General features: G+C 34.9%; 1 protein-coding gene across 1 annotated transcript in view; it reads right to left on the bottom strand.

The window, feature by feature from the left end:
- Positions 1–16,653, bottom strand: part of LOC132108472 (prostacyclin receptor-like) — a 35,029-nt gene extending 18,376 nt beyond the window's left edge. The window contains exons 1-2 of the mRNA XM_059515175.1: positions 16,541–16,653; positions 14,611–15,537 (exon numbers count right to left, since the gene is read on the bottom strand). Of these exons, the coding sequence (XP_059371158.1) occupies positions 14,611–15,435 (825 nt within the window). The 5' untranslated portion in view covers positions 15,436–15,537; positions 16,541–16,653. The remainder of the gene's footprint in view (positions 1–14,610; positions 15,538–16,540) is intronic.
- Positions 16,654–17,064: the final 411 nt, after the last annotated feature.

The raw sequence follows: 17,064 nt of genomic DNA, 5'->3' as shown, positions 1-17,064 counted from the left end.
TCAAGAACAGAAGTTCTTGAATTTCATGTGTTGGAAGCAAAAATAATAATATATTTTTTTCAAAGAACAAAAAAAAAAGAAAGATCTGATTGATTCTGACAAGGGCCAAATAGTGATTGGTAGATGACTGTGTCAGAGCATCTCCATCTCTTATGGGGTATTCCTGGTATGCAGTGGTTACTACAAACCGAAAATGTTGCAAAGTAGGACAAATGGTGAACCGACATCAGGGTCATGGATGCCAGAGGCTCACTGATGTACATGGGACGTGAAGGCTAGCTCATCTGGTCCAATCACACAGAAGATCAACTTTAGCTCAGATCGCTGAAAAATGTAATGCTGGCCATGAATGAAAGGTGTCAGAACACACACGTGAGCATTAGAATTGGAACATGGAACAATGGAAGAACATTGCCTGGTCTATAAATCACATTTTCTGCTAGATCAGGTGGATGGTCCATGTGTGTCATTTTCGATGCACTATGTGAAGATGGCAGACCGGCAGACATAGTATTATGCTTTGAGCATTGTTCTGCTGAGAAAACTTGGGTCCTTTGATTCCTGTGGATGTTCTTTGATACGTACCACCTACCTTAATATTGTAGCAGATCACTTAGATAGCGTTTCCTGATGGCAATGGCGTCTTTCAAAAGAATAATGCACCCTGACAGTACAATTTTTCAGGATTGGTTTAAGGAACATGTCAGAGTTCAAGGAGTTTCCTTGGCCTCCAAATTCCCCAGATCTCAATCCAATGGAGCATCAATGGGATGTGCTGAGCCAACAAATCTGATCCACAGAGGCCCCACCTTGCAACTTGCAGGACTTAAAATATGTGCTGCTAATGTCTTGGTGTCAGAGACCACAGGACAAATTCAGAGATCTTGTGGTGTCCATGCCTCCACACATCAAAGCTGTTTTGGCAGCACAAGGGGGACCTACACAATATCAGGCAGGTGGTTTTAATGTTGTGGCTGCTCAGTGTATGTACGTTCAAATTCTAATTTCACTTTCTCAGTTAGTCAGTTGTTATAATAGTGGTCAAAACAGATGAAAGCTCTTCCAACAGAAACTATTTTCAGAAAGACATTCTACAACGAAAAGTGAAACAATGTGTTAAGGAGAACGAAGTTTAAAGGAATAGTTCACCCAAAAATGCTGTCATTAATGACTCACCCTCATGTCTTTCCAAACCCGTAAGACCTATGTTCATCTTCGGAACACAAATTAAGATATTTTGGAGAAATCCGAGAGCTTTCTGACATAGACAGCAATAAAACTGAAACGCTTAAAGTCCAACTGAAATCCAAATTTACCATATTTACTTTGTTTGCCTAAATTGATCGTTTTGTGGTGAACAATTCATCCATGCAAGTCAATCCACACAAAAAAAAAAATTGGCTTCGTAATCTTTAATCAAAATCTGAAAATGCCCGTCGCCTCTGCATTGGAGGACCTTCCTGGTGGCATATGTTTGACGGTTTGGGTGTCTGCTTAGCTTCCGTAACCACACCCCTCCAACTGACAGTAGACAGGCTTCCTGTGTGTTTGCGAGCATTGACAGCGTGTGAAAGGAAAGATGGCGAGGAGGTGCATTTTTGGTTGTGGCACTCACAAAACACTTTTCCCATTCCCTAAAATTCCCTCGTTACGGTCCAGATGACTCGAAATTTTACATTTGGAGGAAGGAGGGATAACAGAGAGGTCACGGATGAGCTCCAAGCACTTCACGCATGAAATCTTCAAAAATTGGACAGAACACGAAATGGGGTTTGTGAGATCCAATCAGGTGCTAGTTGGAAAATAAAGCCACACCCAATATTTTTCCTCATTTAGTATTCCGTTTCTCTCGGAAATACGTCACAACACTGGAGAAAAGTCGTTTGCAACTTCCGGTTCATGCGGACTTTAATTGCTCAGAAATGTTGTTAGGATATTGATAAAATAGTCTATGTGACATCTTTGGTTCAACCGTAACCAGCTCCAGCGTAATGAATGGCAGCAGAGACTGACACAGAAGAGAATAAATTGTTGAATAAAGTCATTGTTTTTGTTTTCTTTGCACACAAAAAGTAGCTTCTAGTAGCTTCATAAAATTAAAGTTGAACCACTGATGTCACATGGAATATTTAATTATGTCTTTACTATGTTTCTGGGCCATAAAACATTTCAGTTGCATTGTTAATTATGCAGAGTCAGAAAGCTCTTGGATTTCATCAAAAATAACTTAATTTGTGTTCCAAAGATGAACAAAGGTCTTACAGGTTTGGAATGACATGAAGGTAAGTAATTAATGAGGGTAAGTAGTTAAAGAAATCTGTTACCAACTTCTATTGCAATAGTACCGATATAAAAAAAGTTAAAACTTCAGTCTCATTACTAAAGGGAAATACTCTAAGTTATCGCCTTTGAAAATCAAAATTTAGATGTTCAGAAAGTCCACAACCTCCATCAATATGGTTTCTCACGGCTATTTTTGTTTCTACAAACTACTGAGACTTGTTCTGAGAGAGAGAGAGAGAGAGAGAGAGAGAGAGAGAGAGAGAGAGAAACAGCATCCTGATAACAATCAGGGAGTATTGAGTCTTTGAGCTGTTGGCAGTATTTCAGTCAGAGATAAGTGGGGCTGAACGTAATAAACCTTTAAAATATAAGATTTAATTTCAGGGCTTTATATTTTAAATCATAAAAGATCATTCAAGAAAATAAAACTGAAAAATGTTCGAACTCCCAAGAGGTAAAAACAGCATAAGCGTACGGTTCTCTTCTAGTCTCATACTTTCGTGATCTTCCATACAGGGCATGTCATGAGGTCAAGCGTACCACACAAAGAGTACTAAACAAAAACAAATTAATTTGAAAAGCAAATGAATGAATCCTTCTCACAGAATCCAAGACAAATATCTAACATTTGAGATCACTCCATCAAAATTCAAGAAAAACATGTTTGCATAAGACAGCAAGAACACATTATTCAGTTTTTTGTTGTTGTGGTTTGTAACAGCAGCTGGTGTAGTGCCACAAGAGACCATACATTTGGAAGGTCTGTTATAGGTATACAAGGCTGCTGGCTATAGACTCTGATTTTTAATTTGATAAATCTTTTGAATTACAATGAGAGTCAGCACATGATCTTTGTCCAAGATAAGGTCACAGACCTGCTTTTCCCATGTACTATGAAACTCGCGCACAGATATGCACTTTGGATGCCCTTAAGGGTTTCAAACACAAGTAATATTTTGCTAATCATATGAATCAATTCTCTTTGTTGCTATAAATTTTATGCATTATGTTCCTAAATAATCCAAACACTGTAAAAAGATTGATACAATTTTTTTTTTATATTAAGGAAAACAAAAAGAGTGCTGTAAGGATATGATTATGATGAAGTAAGGGTTTTTTAAGCATATTTTTGATACATTTTTGAGAGAGTTTTTATAAATAAATAAATAGTTTGAAAACTTACAGGTCTCTGGTGTTTTGAAGAAGCTCAACAAACAAAATATGTCTTATGAAAATAAATTTATAGAGACTCCAGTGACCTGGAGCTGGTTGGCTCTTGGTTCGGAAGTAACTGAAAGCACTTTATGAAGCCTTCGAGGGTCATCCTTCAAAACTTTAGAGCATTCAATCATGAGCCACAACACCACAAGCCACAATATTTGAAAATCACAAGCAATCAGAGTACAATAATGTTCACTTTGTGATTCTTAGCTGGGTAAGACAGGAAACACGTCTTTTGACAATTTGACCATTAAATCATGAGCTTGTGCCGATGTTTCATTCTTTTACATGGATCATTTGTTGTGCTTTGAATAGATGCTTCATCTAGTAAATGCTGAAGAAAAATTCTGAAAAATATAATAGATTTTTTTACCTACAGTTAGAAAGTTCACAAAATGTCCAACGTTCAGGAACACAGCGGTTGAGCTGGATTAATGCTTTTGTTTGAGTTCAAACAAGTCTACATTGAAAAATGGTTTTGTGGCTTTCACTCCCACTTCTCCTCTACCCAGCATGCAAAGGGGCATGAATAGTTATGGTTGTCGTGTTTGACTATTTGACATTTTGCTCTCAGACATATAAAGTACATTTCTCAGAGGAAATATGGGATAAAGCTCATAATAACAAATAAGTTATATCTAAAAGGGAACAATTTACACAGAATTTGCTTTTTTTGTTGTTCAGCCTAGAAATAATAATAAATTAATTCAGCTTAACTAATATATCCCCATACTTCTCAAGTAAGACAAGTTTACATGCATTTGTATATATACATATTCTGAAATATTATGTTTATAAAAAGAAGGCAAGGCATGAAGTTAAGTCTGAAGTGAAAAAGGCTAAGATGAACAAAATGTAGCTGCAATTTTTTTGAAGTGTTTTAAATGTATCTCTTTTTTCATTTGTGCACTTTTTTTATAAACCTATTTGTTGTTGCAGCTGTTAATATTAAGATTTTAATGTTATAGATTTTTCATCATTATTCAGTTAGGTTTTTATCAAATTTAATATCAACATAACACGTCACTTTATCAGTTGTTTTGAAATGTTATGTGTGGATTGAGTAAATATTACTCATCATCTATGCTATATGCTTTTTTGGTTTGTTAGATATCTTGTTAAATATGTTTGTTTGATAATATGTGTTAATAAGTATTAAAAAATAATAAATGCATTTTTACTAATTAACATAACATTAACTTGACTAGACCAGATGAAAAAAAATAATAAAAAAATAATAATAATAATAATATTTATTTAAATAATACTATTAAACAGTTACAAATATTAATAATATTTAAAAAAATATTTTTTACATATAATTATGTTTGCACTACGTTTGGGTACAATTTTTAACAAATATATATCACCATACTTCCTGTGTTTTGTAATAGATTGTATTAAGTTCTTAATAAATTAGAGATGAAGAGACGCTTTTCTGGAGTGTATAATTTCAAAATGTTTATACCTTCCAAATAACACATGAACTGAATTCAAATGAAGTTTTACAGCTTGACCTTACCGTTAACTAATGTAATTAAGAAAAGAAAAGAAAAAACATCTGTGTATCAGAACTACAACTTTAACAAAAAGTGTCCGCTTCACTTTTTACAGTGTATGATCTATAAATATCTTGTTTCTCCTTTCCTAATTAAGGCTGTGATCATAGTGTATCGCTAATGACCAGCTCATCCTGATATATCCCTCAGACCACAGGGAGCCAGATGAGCTCATGATAACTAATACCAGTGGTATTTTAATAATTGATTATTAAGAAAATGGCTGGTTTGAAGACCTGAAGAGACAAACAGGAAAGCCGCGATCAATTCAGCCATGCAAGAGTATTCATTTCACATCAGTTATCTGCGTATTTTATGAGTTGTGGTGCAATGAAAACCAGTGATCCATAAATCTGTCTTGACTGCATCATTGACCTGAGCAGAAAGGCATCCCTCTTTTCATCAAACTCTACACAAGAAAAAAACTGCAATCAAAAGCTTCCTGTGGAACATGGGCCCTCCCAAAAACATGATAATTTATGAACAACTTTCCAAGAGTTATTACTCTTGGATAAAAAGCAGAACCAGCGCTTACGGAGTAATCCAAAAGTTGGTTTGGCTATTAAATCTTGACCTTTTCCCAAAGGAGACCTCTGCATTTTCTTTGGTTCACATTTCCTTCAAAGGTTTGGATCAATAATCTTGACAATGGTTTGTGCAATTTATCACCGGGCTTGTACTCAATGGTTCTATCTTGGGCCTTGTTGAATATCTGAGATCTATGAATAACTATGAATAACTATGATAACGCAGGTTTCATATGACCCTATTTGGTGTGCATAGACATGCTGATATTATTTGATTTGTATTCCTCAGTTGGTGCAGCGAGTCTCAGGTATCATCGTGTTCTTCACTGACTCCAGGTCAGCATCTCTGGAGACTTAGTAATGTACAAGTTTACCTCACTATTGATCTCAATATTGATCAGTGCTTTCATGGTGGCCTTTACTTCCTTCAGCTCAGATAATCAAGAGACGGGGAGAATTCAGAGATGGATTAAAGATGGTGATTACTAATTAGGAAAAGCGAGACTTCCAGCAATTATAATCCATCAGTTTAAATGCTTCGACAACATACTGTATGTCCAAGAAACAGCAAACAGCCCAAGAGTGCAAACCACAGCAAAATCATATTATAAGAATTATTCTGGGCTCAGTACAAGTTAAGGTCGTCCGCATAATTGATTACCACAAAAAAATTATTTTGGCTCATCCCTCATTTTGCCAATTTTTGGAGGATGTAAAAATTCAAAAATGTGCAGCTTAGTTTTTGATAAAAGTACTTACATTATTTTGATTAAAAATTGATTGAAAGAGTTACAAAGTCACTGAATCACTTTGAAACCCTTTCAAGGTAAATATAATTAATCTTGATGTTTGTTGACATTAAAGGGGTTTCTAGGTTCAATACATGATATCGACAGCACTTGAGGGATAATGTTGATTAAAACATAACATAATTACCACTGGTTACAGTAACAATGTTTCCATCCACATATGAAACCAACTGAGGCAGATCAGTTTTTATTTGATAAGCAATGCAAAACAAAAAACCTTTGTGACTTTATTATTTTATTACATCTCAAAAGTTAGTATAATGTTTTAGTCATTCTAAAATATATATATAAAAAAGGATGGTATAATTACCTTCCACAAATGCCTGTTTGTGTTCCCAAACATCAGGTATTTGCCTCTAAACACAAGATAACATGACAGTATTTGTCATTTATTGAAAAAAGGCACAGTGGCCTCCGTCCGCCGTTGAAGCAACTTTCATTTGATTATTTATGCTTTACCTCAGTTTTCCAATAAGTGATGGTTTTGATCTTTTAAAGACATGGAATGGAAACAGTGCTTTATTCACAAATATTCAAAGGTTAAATTTGAAACTTTGGAGATAAAATAGTGAGTCACTTACAATTAAAGGAAATGAGGCTAATGTGCAACACTGTAACCGAGAAATTTAATAAATAAATACATAAATGTATCAAATTTTTGACCATTGGCCATGTCTAAAGCTGAGATGATTAGCAGGACCTTTACAATAATATTAAGAGATTCATCTTATAAAAGTACTGTGTAATCTTGCAACATTTATTTGTCTATCATATATATTATATATTTAATTAATTAATATGAGCGAATGATGAGTTAAGGCGTGTGCTAGTCAAGAATCATATGAACTGATGTGAGAATAACACCCATCTACATGTTTGTTATTGCATTAATTATCACTTTGGGGTAAGTTTTCACACATGCATGACTCATGTTGTAGTTAAGGATAGTTCTTGATTAGTACCTGCCTTACTTCATCTTTAACTCATATTAAAGTAATATTTAATATTATCAGCCCATGAATAATAACAAACTGTTATTGTAAAGTGTTACTGTTTCTTTTCAGATTTCAAACATGTAAGTGTATTGACAAGCCCATTTGTGTCATTCCCAAAAACGGTCAGGACGATATTCTTGCAGGCACACATGTTAAGCATCTCTATCTGTACACAGCTCAAGAAAGAGAGACTGAGCACATGGGCTAATATTAAATAACATCTAAATAAATTATTTTCTCATAAAAGGAAGGGAAATTATAGTAACTCTGTAAAAAAAAAAAAAAAAAGTGCAGTTACTTCAGCCAGAACCAGAGTTTCAGATCTCTGTTGGGGTTTTAAAAACTCATTGCATGTAGGTCAAAGAGACCTCAAACAAAAAGACCGTCTGTTTAAATTTGTGACATTACTGCACACAATGATTAGTCACGCAGTAACGCAATAAGACTGAAGATTGCTATAGTTGTAAACGATAAAAGAGGAAAAAAGCATACTTTATATGAGTCTAAACCTTAAACAGCTGGCAGATTACAGTTACAATGAATTAACAGTGAATTAACAGTGAAAAAGTGCGTGCAAATGAAATTCAAGGACTACTGTATATTTATTGAGCAAACACTTAGGCCTGATAGCTGTCGCACAATAAATTAAATTCAGATGACAGAATGATCAAAGGCAGCGTGTCATTTCCTGCTCTGTGTGCTGCGGTAGACATCACCAGCTTTGGCAAATGCCCAGTGCTATGACTAGGTTATTGTTAAAGCTGCTCATATTACAGACACACACGGATGTTTCTTCTACTATGGGATCTTTTGCAGTTTTAGAAAATAAACTCTCTTAAAACAGTCTTCACACTCTCACTTGTTAAATTTACCCACTAACAATGTTCAACAGTTTATACAAGTTTATATATAGTTTTGGAAATGGAAATGGCAGTGGCGGAAATTATAAAAAGTTAATGTTTTATATAATTTACAGCAATGATACAGTGATACAGTATATAAACCCCAAAAAAATTTTGGAAGGAAATTATGCCACAAATGAGGAGCAGTTATAATTGTAACACTTTTTTCACTCAGTAAATACTTGTTTAATAATGACACATTTTTTGTTTTATGATTTTGTAATTACATTGATAACTACTTAAATGTTTTATAATTACAGTTATCAACTTTAAAAAAATAATTAATTTATCAATTATTTTTATAATTCTAGATTGGAAGTTAGGGCCTAGGAGACAAAAAAGCAGCAGAATACATAAATAAATAAATAATGAAAGTGTATATATGTATATATATATATTAAAGTTAAAATATTTTGGTTTTGATGAAAATCAACCCCTGAAAATAACTGTCTACAGCTGAAAACCTCCTATGTATGCAGTTTAAAAAAATATAATATATAATATAATAATATTCTAATATATCAGGCCTTGAAATGTGGTCAGACACTCGTATGCAAACATATACATTGGCCTATTTTTACACATTTCCTTCCTCCTTTATGAATGCAGTTTCTCTGACAAGAAATGTCCTGCTGTACCTTGTGCAAGCTCTGAACAGAGACATGCCTTGCAGTTTAATGTTAGAAAGGTTATATATGACATCTGGGTGGGTGCAAATACATGTGATTCTGAGTGTGGAAAGAAAATCACAACGGTTTGGTTGTGTAAACTATTTGCTTTGGATTAAGTAACTAGTGTTTATTTCCAGGAGACAAACAGAGCATCTCATGAGACAAAGGTAATGCCATTAGTGTCATCAGTCATCTTTTATGCAGAAGTGTACAAAACGGCTGGGAGGTCATGATAAAAGTTCAAAATACATGCGCGAGAGATATTAAAGTGCACTGTCAATTTAATGCATTAGGGCCAGATTTACTAAACAGGGCAAATTAGCGTGAGACTGTAATCCCATAGAAGCACCAATGGGAATGGAAAGTTCTGCGGGTGACTTACTGACAATGCACAAAAGAAACGACGCAGATGCAGACAGACGCAGCTGGTGCATTTCTAAAATGCAATCTACTAAGAGCAGCCCAAATTAGCAACAGTTGCAGCCATGTAAAGTGCAAGGTGGGTTAAGACACGCTTTGGTCCATTTAGTATAGGCACAAATACCAGTAAATTGTCTACGCAAAACCATGGTAAATCCAGTTGAATTATTTATTTAAATACTCCCTTACCATAAATTTTGCATCTAAAAGTAAAACTCTTACAAATGCAAAGGCAAATGCAACAAAGCTAGCCACAAATAACTGTCCATGCCTTTTTGTCACTATTTTTTTTGTGTCTTGTAGTTTGTTTGTCTGGTTTTTTTTTAATGCCAAAAAGGTTTGTGATGACACAAGCTGGCCCATAAATTGACTAATTGTATATATATATATATACACCACCATTTGACAGCCTTAGTTATTACTTTCTTTAGAAGGTTTCTAACAAAATCTTTGTAAATCCTAATGCAAATAAGAGCAAACATCACTTAATAAACTCCTAATAATTAGGAAAATATATTTAAAATTATTTAGAGCCACAGCTTTTATTGTAAGCGATTTTATTTTGTGCAAAAACAGAAAAAAAACTATTCTGAGAACTGAACTGTAAAACTCTTTCACTATAAAACAAATTCACTATATTTGTTTCAAAATACTGCAATGAATATTATTAACACTATAAATAAAAGGGAATTCTATAACTACTAGATTCTGACTGTTCATACTAGACTGAACTGAATGCCATTTTTGTCATATCATATTTACATTCAAAGCTTCTTTTGAGGTTTTACATTGAAGCTTTGTATGTCTGTTGTTATATTTTATGACTTCATCAACCTAAAATATACTATATTTTTGGTAATATTTAATTGTGTAAGAGCTACGTAGACCTCTCCCGAATGTGCCCGTCTCGCTTTGTGTCCGGCAAGCAAAGGTTTTTCAACGCAGTGAAAATGTTGTATTTAAAAGCCTAAAAATCTAAATGCCAACAAAAATGCTGAATATTTCTGTAGATAAAACATGTGATTTTTTTTAATGATTACATACATCTCTTTTTAGATTAGATTTTTAATTTTGTACTTTACAACACTTTGGAGTTATTGGAAATGTTTGGATCAGGTGAATTGGAAACAATTCTATGCAACCACCACTGGAATCATGATCCATGAATAAATGGATCTGTTATGATAGTTAGGTAATAATAAACATTGTCACTGTTGCAAAGAAAAAGCCACAATATCAGTCTTTCACAATATCAGTCTTGTCTGGGCTAAAATTAGCCTATATGCATTAGCTATAGCATTACACTAGCATAAAAATTCAAATTCAAATGCCATTATTATTATTGTTATTATGGCTATTTTGTCATAACATTGAATAGGATATTATTGATAACAGCCAGGTTATAGTCTTCCAGCCAAACATAGCCTACCTGGAACCGTCACAGATTGAATGACAATAGTTGTTGTATTGGAGGTGTCCACCTGGCTATTTACGAACAGGAATTTTAGCTTAGCAATAGAATATAAAACAACTAGAGCAAAAGTTGCTAGGCAACACTGACGTGCATCTTCAAACTAGGAAATAGTCGCAAAAGCAGAAATTATGCACCTGTAATGCAAACGGTCAATTTGACCACTTTGGCCATTCAAGGTAGAAATACTCACAACTCTTTTGTGTTTTGTAATTTTAATAAAATAACAATGTTATAATAAATTATCCACACATTTAGGAAAAGTCAAGGTATTATAGTTATATGGGTTTTATTTCAATAAAGGTATTACATTTTAAAATTTAAAAATGGTCGAAATGACTGCCTTGATAGTTCTAGTGTTAATTTAATTCAACACATTAGAATTAATCAGAATTAATCAAATGAAATGCTAAAAATTAACAATTAAAAATGAGTGAAATAGCATGAAAAAAAAAGTAAAATACAACCATCCTGTTCAAAAGCTTGTTTTCAAGCCCCCAAAACAGAGTCATTAAAGACACCGGATGTTAACAAACAGAATCACTGAAGGAGAAAGTCAAAGTTTTTAGGTAACCATTATAGTGGTCAGTGTTTGCTTTACTTTGGCACTTGACCCTTGAATTTGTAAACACTTTTGTTTGGCCGTTGTAGTCGACTTATAGCAGCTGCTTAACAATCCAATAGACAGTGAGATCAGGTGGTGTTGGTTATGTTTTAATATCATCATCTGACCTGAATCTCTAAATTAGGTTTATTTATCGATTACATCCATCCTGTGATTGCTCAGTATAAGGGCTGGAATTTTCAGAATAATCAGAGAGATATTTAAAAGCTCTTCTGATCGAACATTACAAAAAGAAAAAAAAATTCTAATTTACAAAGACATCAAGAATTAGTGTGGGAATCTCAACAATGGTCAAAAAGCATGTTGCAGCACATTCTGGGTGCTTTCAATCAAAACTCATCTATGGCTCCCATCATGCACTGCGACATGAATGAATTATGAGCTGAATTGTCTGATTTGTCTTATTCTTACTATTTTCTTTTATTTTTGCTATTTTCATGTGATTCTACTAGCTTGTTTTGTGACGCTCAGAGTTGATCTCTTCATCTGAATATGCTGTATGCCACCTTTCTTGAGATTCATATTCTGGCTCTTGATGTCAGAGTGTGTCAGAGTGTATTTTTCCCCCTACATTTTTTGATCAGAGCAACTATAAAAAAAATAAAGAAAATCTCTTTGGACCGTACAAAAAAATGCAGGTCTTCTACTGTAAAATCACAAGGCTGCTATAATGAATGTTAATCTAACTCTGAGATTAGTCTCTAAAAGAGTTAATTGACTCAAGTCAAATAATGATTACGTAAAACCATAACAAACACCACCTGATTAGTTTTTCTCTAGGATTGTCTAGCTGCTATAACTCAGGTACAGCAGCCAAACAACTATTAACAACTAAAGCAAACACTGATCACCATAATGGTAACCTTGGTAGTGGTAACTAATGGTAAAACTTAGATTTTCTCTTTCAGTGATTCCGTTTGTTAACATCAGGTATCATCAATAACTCTGTTTTGGGGGCCTGAAAACACAAGCCTTTGAACACAATGCCTGTATCATCTCCATGTAAACAACACGAATGGGAATTTGTGTAAAAGTTAGAATCATGTGCATGTGTGTTTTGTTTTTGTGTGGTGTTTCTTGATCGCCAACTGTTGGCCTGGGATGCATATAGTATTCTTTAGCATAGTGTTTATTTTTTATCAATGAAACCATTATTTTTTTATTAATTCTAAATAATTCTAATGTGTTAAATTTAATTATTAATATTGCTTGTAATTTTTTTACATTTTGAGTAAATATAGTTAATATTTTTTTTACAGTATACTCAAAAAATCCTGCCAATCTATTTTAAATTGGTGTAGAGAAAAAACACGTTATTATAATCCAGTCTTCCAGGGTTGTCAAGTTTGTAACGTGCATCTAAATTAAAAGATAACAGCAACAACACATCAACTGGTATTTGGGAATGCAAACCAAGAATAATAGCCTTTATTATGTAATACATGCCCCAGCTCCCCCGCAGCACGTACACACCCAGTGATGGCTACAGGTGACTCAAAGACTACAACCAAACCTCACCTACAGCTCACCTTCAATGGGTTAAAGAAGGTAAATATGTGCTATGTTTCACTGAAGCAGGCTACTTTGTAAAATGCAGACTGCTTTAGTCAATCACATAAAATAAATGATTAGTATGTGTTAGCATGAGGCAAAAGATTTTCTTTCTTATGGAGATCTTAAACTCTGGGAGCTTAGACTAAACAACTGTGAATAATTTGCCACCAAATTGCAAAGATAAACTACATGACCTTTTAAAGAATAATCATTTGTTTTAAAAGCAATTACAGTTCAAACATGGCTATTTCCACTTTACCCCATCTATTTAAAATGATAATTAAATAATAAGGTTTGGGAAAGTACATTCACATGGACAGGGATTTGCAGCAACAAAGACACCGGAAATTATAGTTTTAATGAGGTGTTGATTTCCAGAGTAACAAGTGACATGGACTGTTGATGATGTGACAAGGTTGAACAAGGTTAAATTTTAAGCAAATAAGTAGTGATATAATTCAATAACTACCAATGCAATTTGCATTTGGATGACTTAAATGCAAGCACAGCAACACCAACTAAAAGCCATCAGCAAAGTGACTCACTGAAAGGTCACTAAAAACGTTTCTTGAAAACAAAAGCTTAAAAAACAATAGTTAACAAAAATAAATGACATTGTGGTGACATCATGAAAAGAGTTTGTGCATGGTAACAGTTGTTTAAAAATATTGGGTATGCTTTGGAATTTGACATAAAAAAATTTGACAGTGATGGTTACTCTTATAACAATTGCTTATTCTACCTCGTCATCTGTTCTCATTTGTAGTGATGGGCGTTTTCGAAACAATGCTTAAAAAATGTACGAGTCTTTTGTTTTATATTTGTGGTTTGGAGTTTGTTTCCGAATTGCCAAGTCTCTTGGTTTTAGCAAATGAGGCTTTGGAATGTCAGTTTTAAACCTTGATGGTTTCAAAACATTTGCTAGATGACATTAATCTTGTTAAACGATAAAAAAGTGTTAATGGTTTAAACCAAAAATTTTGTCAGTTTTTAAATTAATTCATTTGAATACTCACTGTGTATCATATAATAATGTTTAAAACATTTGCAATGATTTTTTAAAAGGTATAATTATACATGCTTGGCTTGAGTTTTTGTTGCATTTACATTGTTTTAACCAGCAGGTGTTTTATGTACCTGGTGAGCAAATGGTTCTGTCGATTCAAAGTTTGTAAATGTTCAGTTTCTCCCATTTATTTCACCAACCTGATGTTGTTCGACATCAATAAAAAGGAACGTAAACTAGCATTGCCCACACTGCTCTTATGAGGTTTTCAAAGTTCAAGCCACAATAATGATAACTATTGGACTATGAGTATTGTAGAGCCTCGCAGACAGAAAGATTTTCTAAAACACTGTTGGTTTTCTCACTCAAGAGAAAATGAGAACTCATTCCACTCACATACTCTGGTCTAGACCAATATAATAAAGGAAAGCACTTGACCAATAAAATTAGAAGGACCAGAACCTAACTGTTGTAAAATCAGTGTCTGGAAAACTAAAAACAGGCTGGAAAACAGAGATTTAGCTTTGAACTATAACATTTCACAGTGATATAATGTCCCATACTTACAGTCAGCGGCAAGGAGCAAATGACAAAGATGAAAGTCATGCAGGCCAGCAGCAGTAAGTGGTCCATTTCCTCCTCTCCCTGTCCAAACCAGGTGCTCAGCCTCCTCTTTCGTCCAGCCGACACAACTGATCCCCGACGTGTCAGCTGGCTCCTGTGCATGCGGCATAGGCTGACGATGACCGAACCATTGCACAAGAACACAATGGCGATGAGCAGCGCCATAAGCACAGCATAGGACAGCGAGAAGGTCAGTGTTCTCCTCTTCTCATCCTCACTCTCTCCTTCTACCTCCATCTTGATGAAGCACCATGTGCCTGGGCAGTACTGCTTATGCTGTCCATATCCAAAGAAAGGCAGCAAGCAGAACATAAAGGTAAAGAGATAGATGAGGAAAAGGACGATCTTGGCAAAGCTTCGCCGCACGTGTTTAGAGTAGAAATATGGGTGACTGATGGCAAGGCACCGCTCCACCGCCATTGCACACAGTATGAGCATAGAGGCCAAGCCGAAGAATGTCATGGCAAAGGCGAAGAGCCAACACAGCCACCAATCTCCCGTAAGACCAACCAGGGATTTTCTTTGGGCATAGCAGATGAAAACCGGTGGACTGAGCAAACATGTTCCCAGCAGATCTGTCAACGCCAGACCTGTCACAAGAATGCAAAAGACCGAAGACTTGGTGCGATGCTCTTTTCGGTGGACTCCCAGGATAGCCAAAGCCATCAGGTTGCCCACCACCCCAGCGATGAACATCACAGTGCTTAACACCGGATTCCCATTCACATCGATATTGGTAATGTTCTCGCATGATTTGTTTGAAAGCATGTTCAGACAGTCCCGCCCTTGAACCCTGAGCCCAGGCACAGGGATCGGGCAACAGCAACTTTGTTTATCGTGAAAAACTTGCAGTGCCTTTGCTTTGAGGATCTGTAAAAACAACAAGCATTTCTTAAGGATCAAAAGGTCTGTCAGACACCTCACCTACAGTTGCTTAATGACCACATGAAGTGCCGATGAACTTTTCTGTGTAGATGTACTTCATATTAAAACAGGAAATTGAGGCAGAATATATTGTTCATTGTTTTAAAAAGAATGTATGCTTTACTTTGCTATTGCTTGTTAGTGGCGGGTGCCTTTACACAGAGGGGGATCCTCATTGTAGAAAACATTTTTTTTGACAAATATTTTATATAACTGAATAAACCTCAGCACATTCTGTTGCAGAAACAAAACACATTTTAATCGTCATCTCAGGTAGAAACAGCTCCTTGAAGTAACAGCTAGACATTTCTTTTTTAGAGCTCTATGTGGTGATTATCTAAAACATATTTTTGTATGTGATGTACAGTGCGGAGCAAATGGGATTTTAAATTATTACCTTTTTTGTCCAAACCTGAAGTAAACAAATATTTGGCGTTGGTATTATTTCTAGGTCACTAATAAAGAAGCAAGTTTGGCAATGTGAACTCCTATGTAAAGACTGATGCATAAGATGCTTTTTGGACCATACTCAAATCAAGCTGAAGAACATGATCATCAGGTTTTATAAAACCTTGTGGAGTTAAAGATTAAGTCATTAAAGGGAAGAACATTAACAAACCAAATTAATTTTTCAGTTGACTTTTCACTGAAAAAATAAATGCTTTGTTGATAATGCAACTTTAAAGTAATTGTTTTTTAAAATGAGAAAATAAGCATTTTCAAGTATGGTCTTAGAGTTTTAAAGACTAATGTACAACCAGATGTTTTAGAAACTCAAATGAGTGCAATATTTGTATGATTTTAATTTATTACGCGTTTGTCATGCTTTATGTATCATTTATCAAGTTCCTTTGCTGAATAACTGAATCAAACTGCAATTATTTCACAATCACTAAGCTGTCATGACTATAAAGCATCAGTTTTGAATCACAAGTCAGTCAGCACGCACCTGTCCACAGAGTATCCATCACTGCTGCGCGCGTCCATTCCTCCCGACCACAACACTCTCTAACCAACATAGATGGATTGTTTCATTCACTCCGAACATAATATTTAAAAGCGTTTCCGTTTCTTCAGTAGAATTTTGTCGTTTAATTCATACACAGTTTTTAGTTGAATTATTAGTCTATACAGTTCTGGCCAACCACCAGATTACGCGCAAAACAATTTTCGATTACAGCTCATTACGCTTCGAGCTAAACAAAACTGTAAGAAACGCGCTGACTCTCTTCACTCCTCCCGCTCGTTGGGAAGGTAGACGGGTAAATCTACTAGTGAGACTTCCCTCCTGGGGTTGATAAAGTAGCCGTGAGAAACAAAATAGGAGGAGCATCTGACAACTTCGTTCCTCCTCACTTATTCAAAGCGTGAATGATCTGCATAACACACAGGTTGTTTCCTGACAAACAGACAAAACGCATAGCTGGGTTAAGAACTATAATAATGATAATAATTAAATAAATAAGTGAATAA

This window comes from Carassius carassius, chromosome 28 (assembly GCF_963082965.1).
Source record: "Carassius carassius chromosome 28, fCarCar2.1, whole genome shotgun sequence".
In the NCBI taxonomy this organism is placed as follows: domain Eukaryota; kingdom Metazoa; phylum Chordata; class Actinopteri; order Cypriniformes; family Cyprinidae; genus Carassius; species Carassius carassius.
This window is presented reverse-complemented; position numbering and strand designations above follow the sequence as displayed.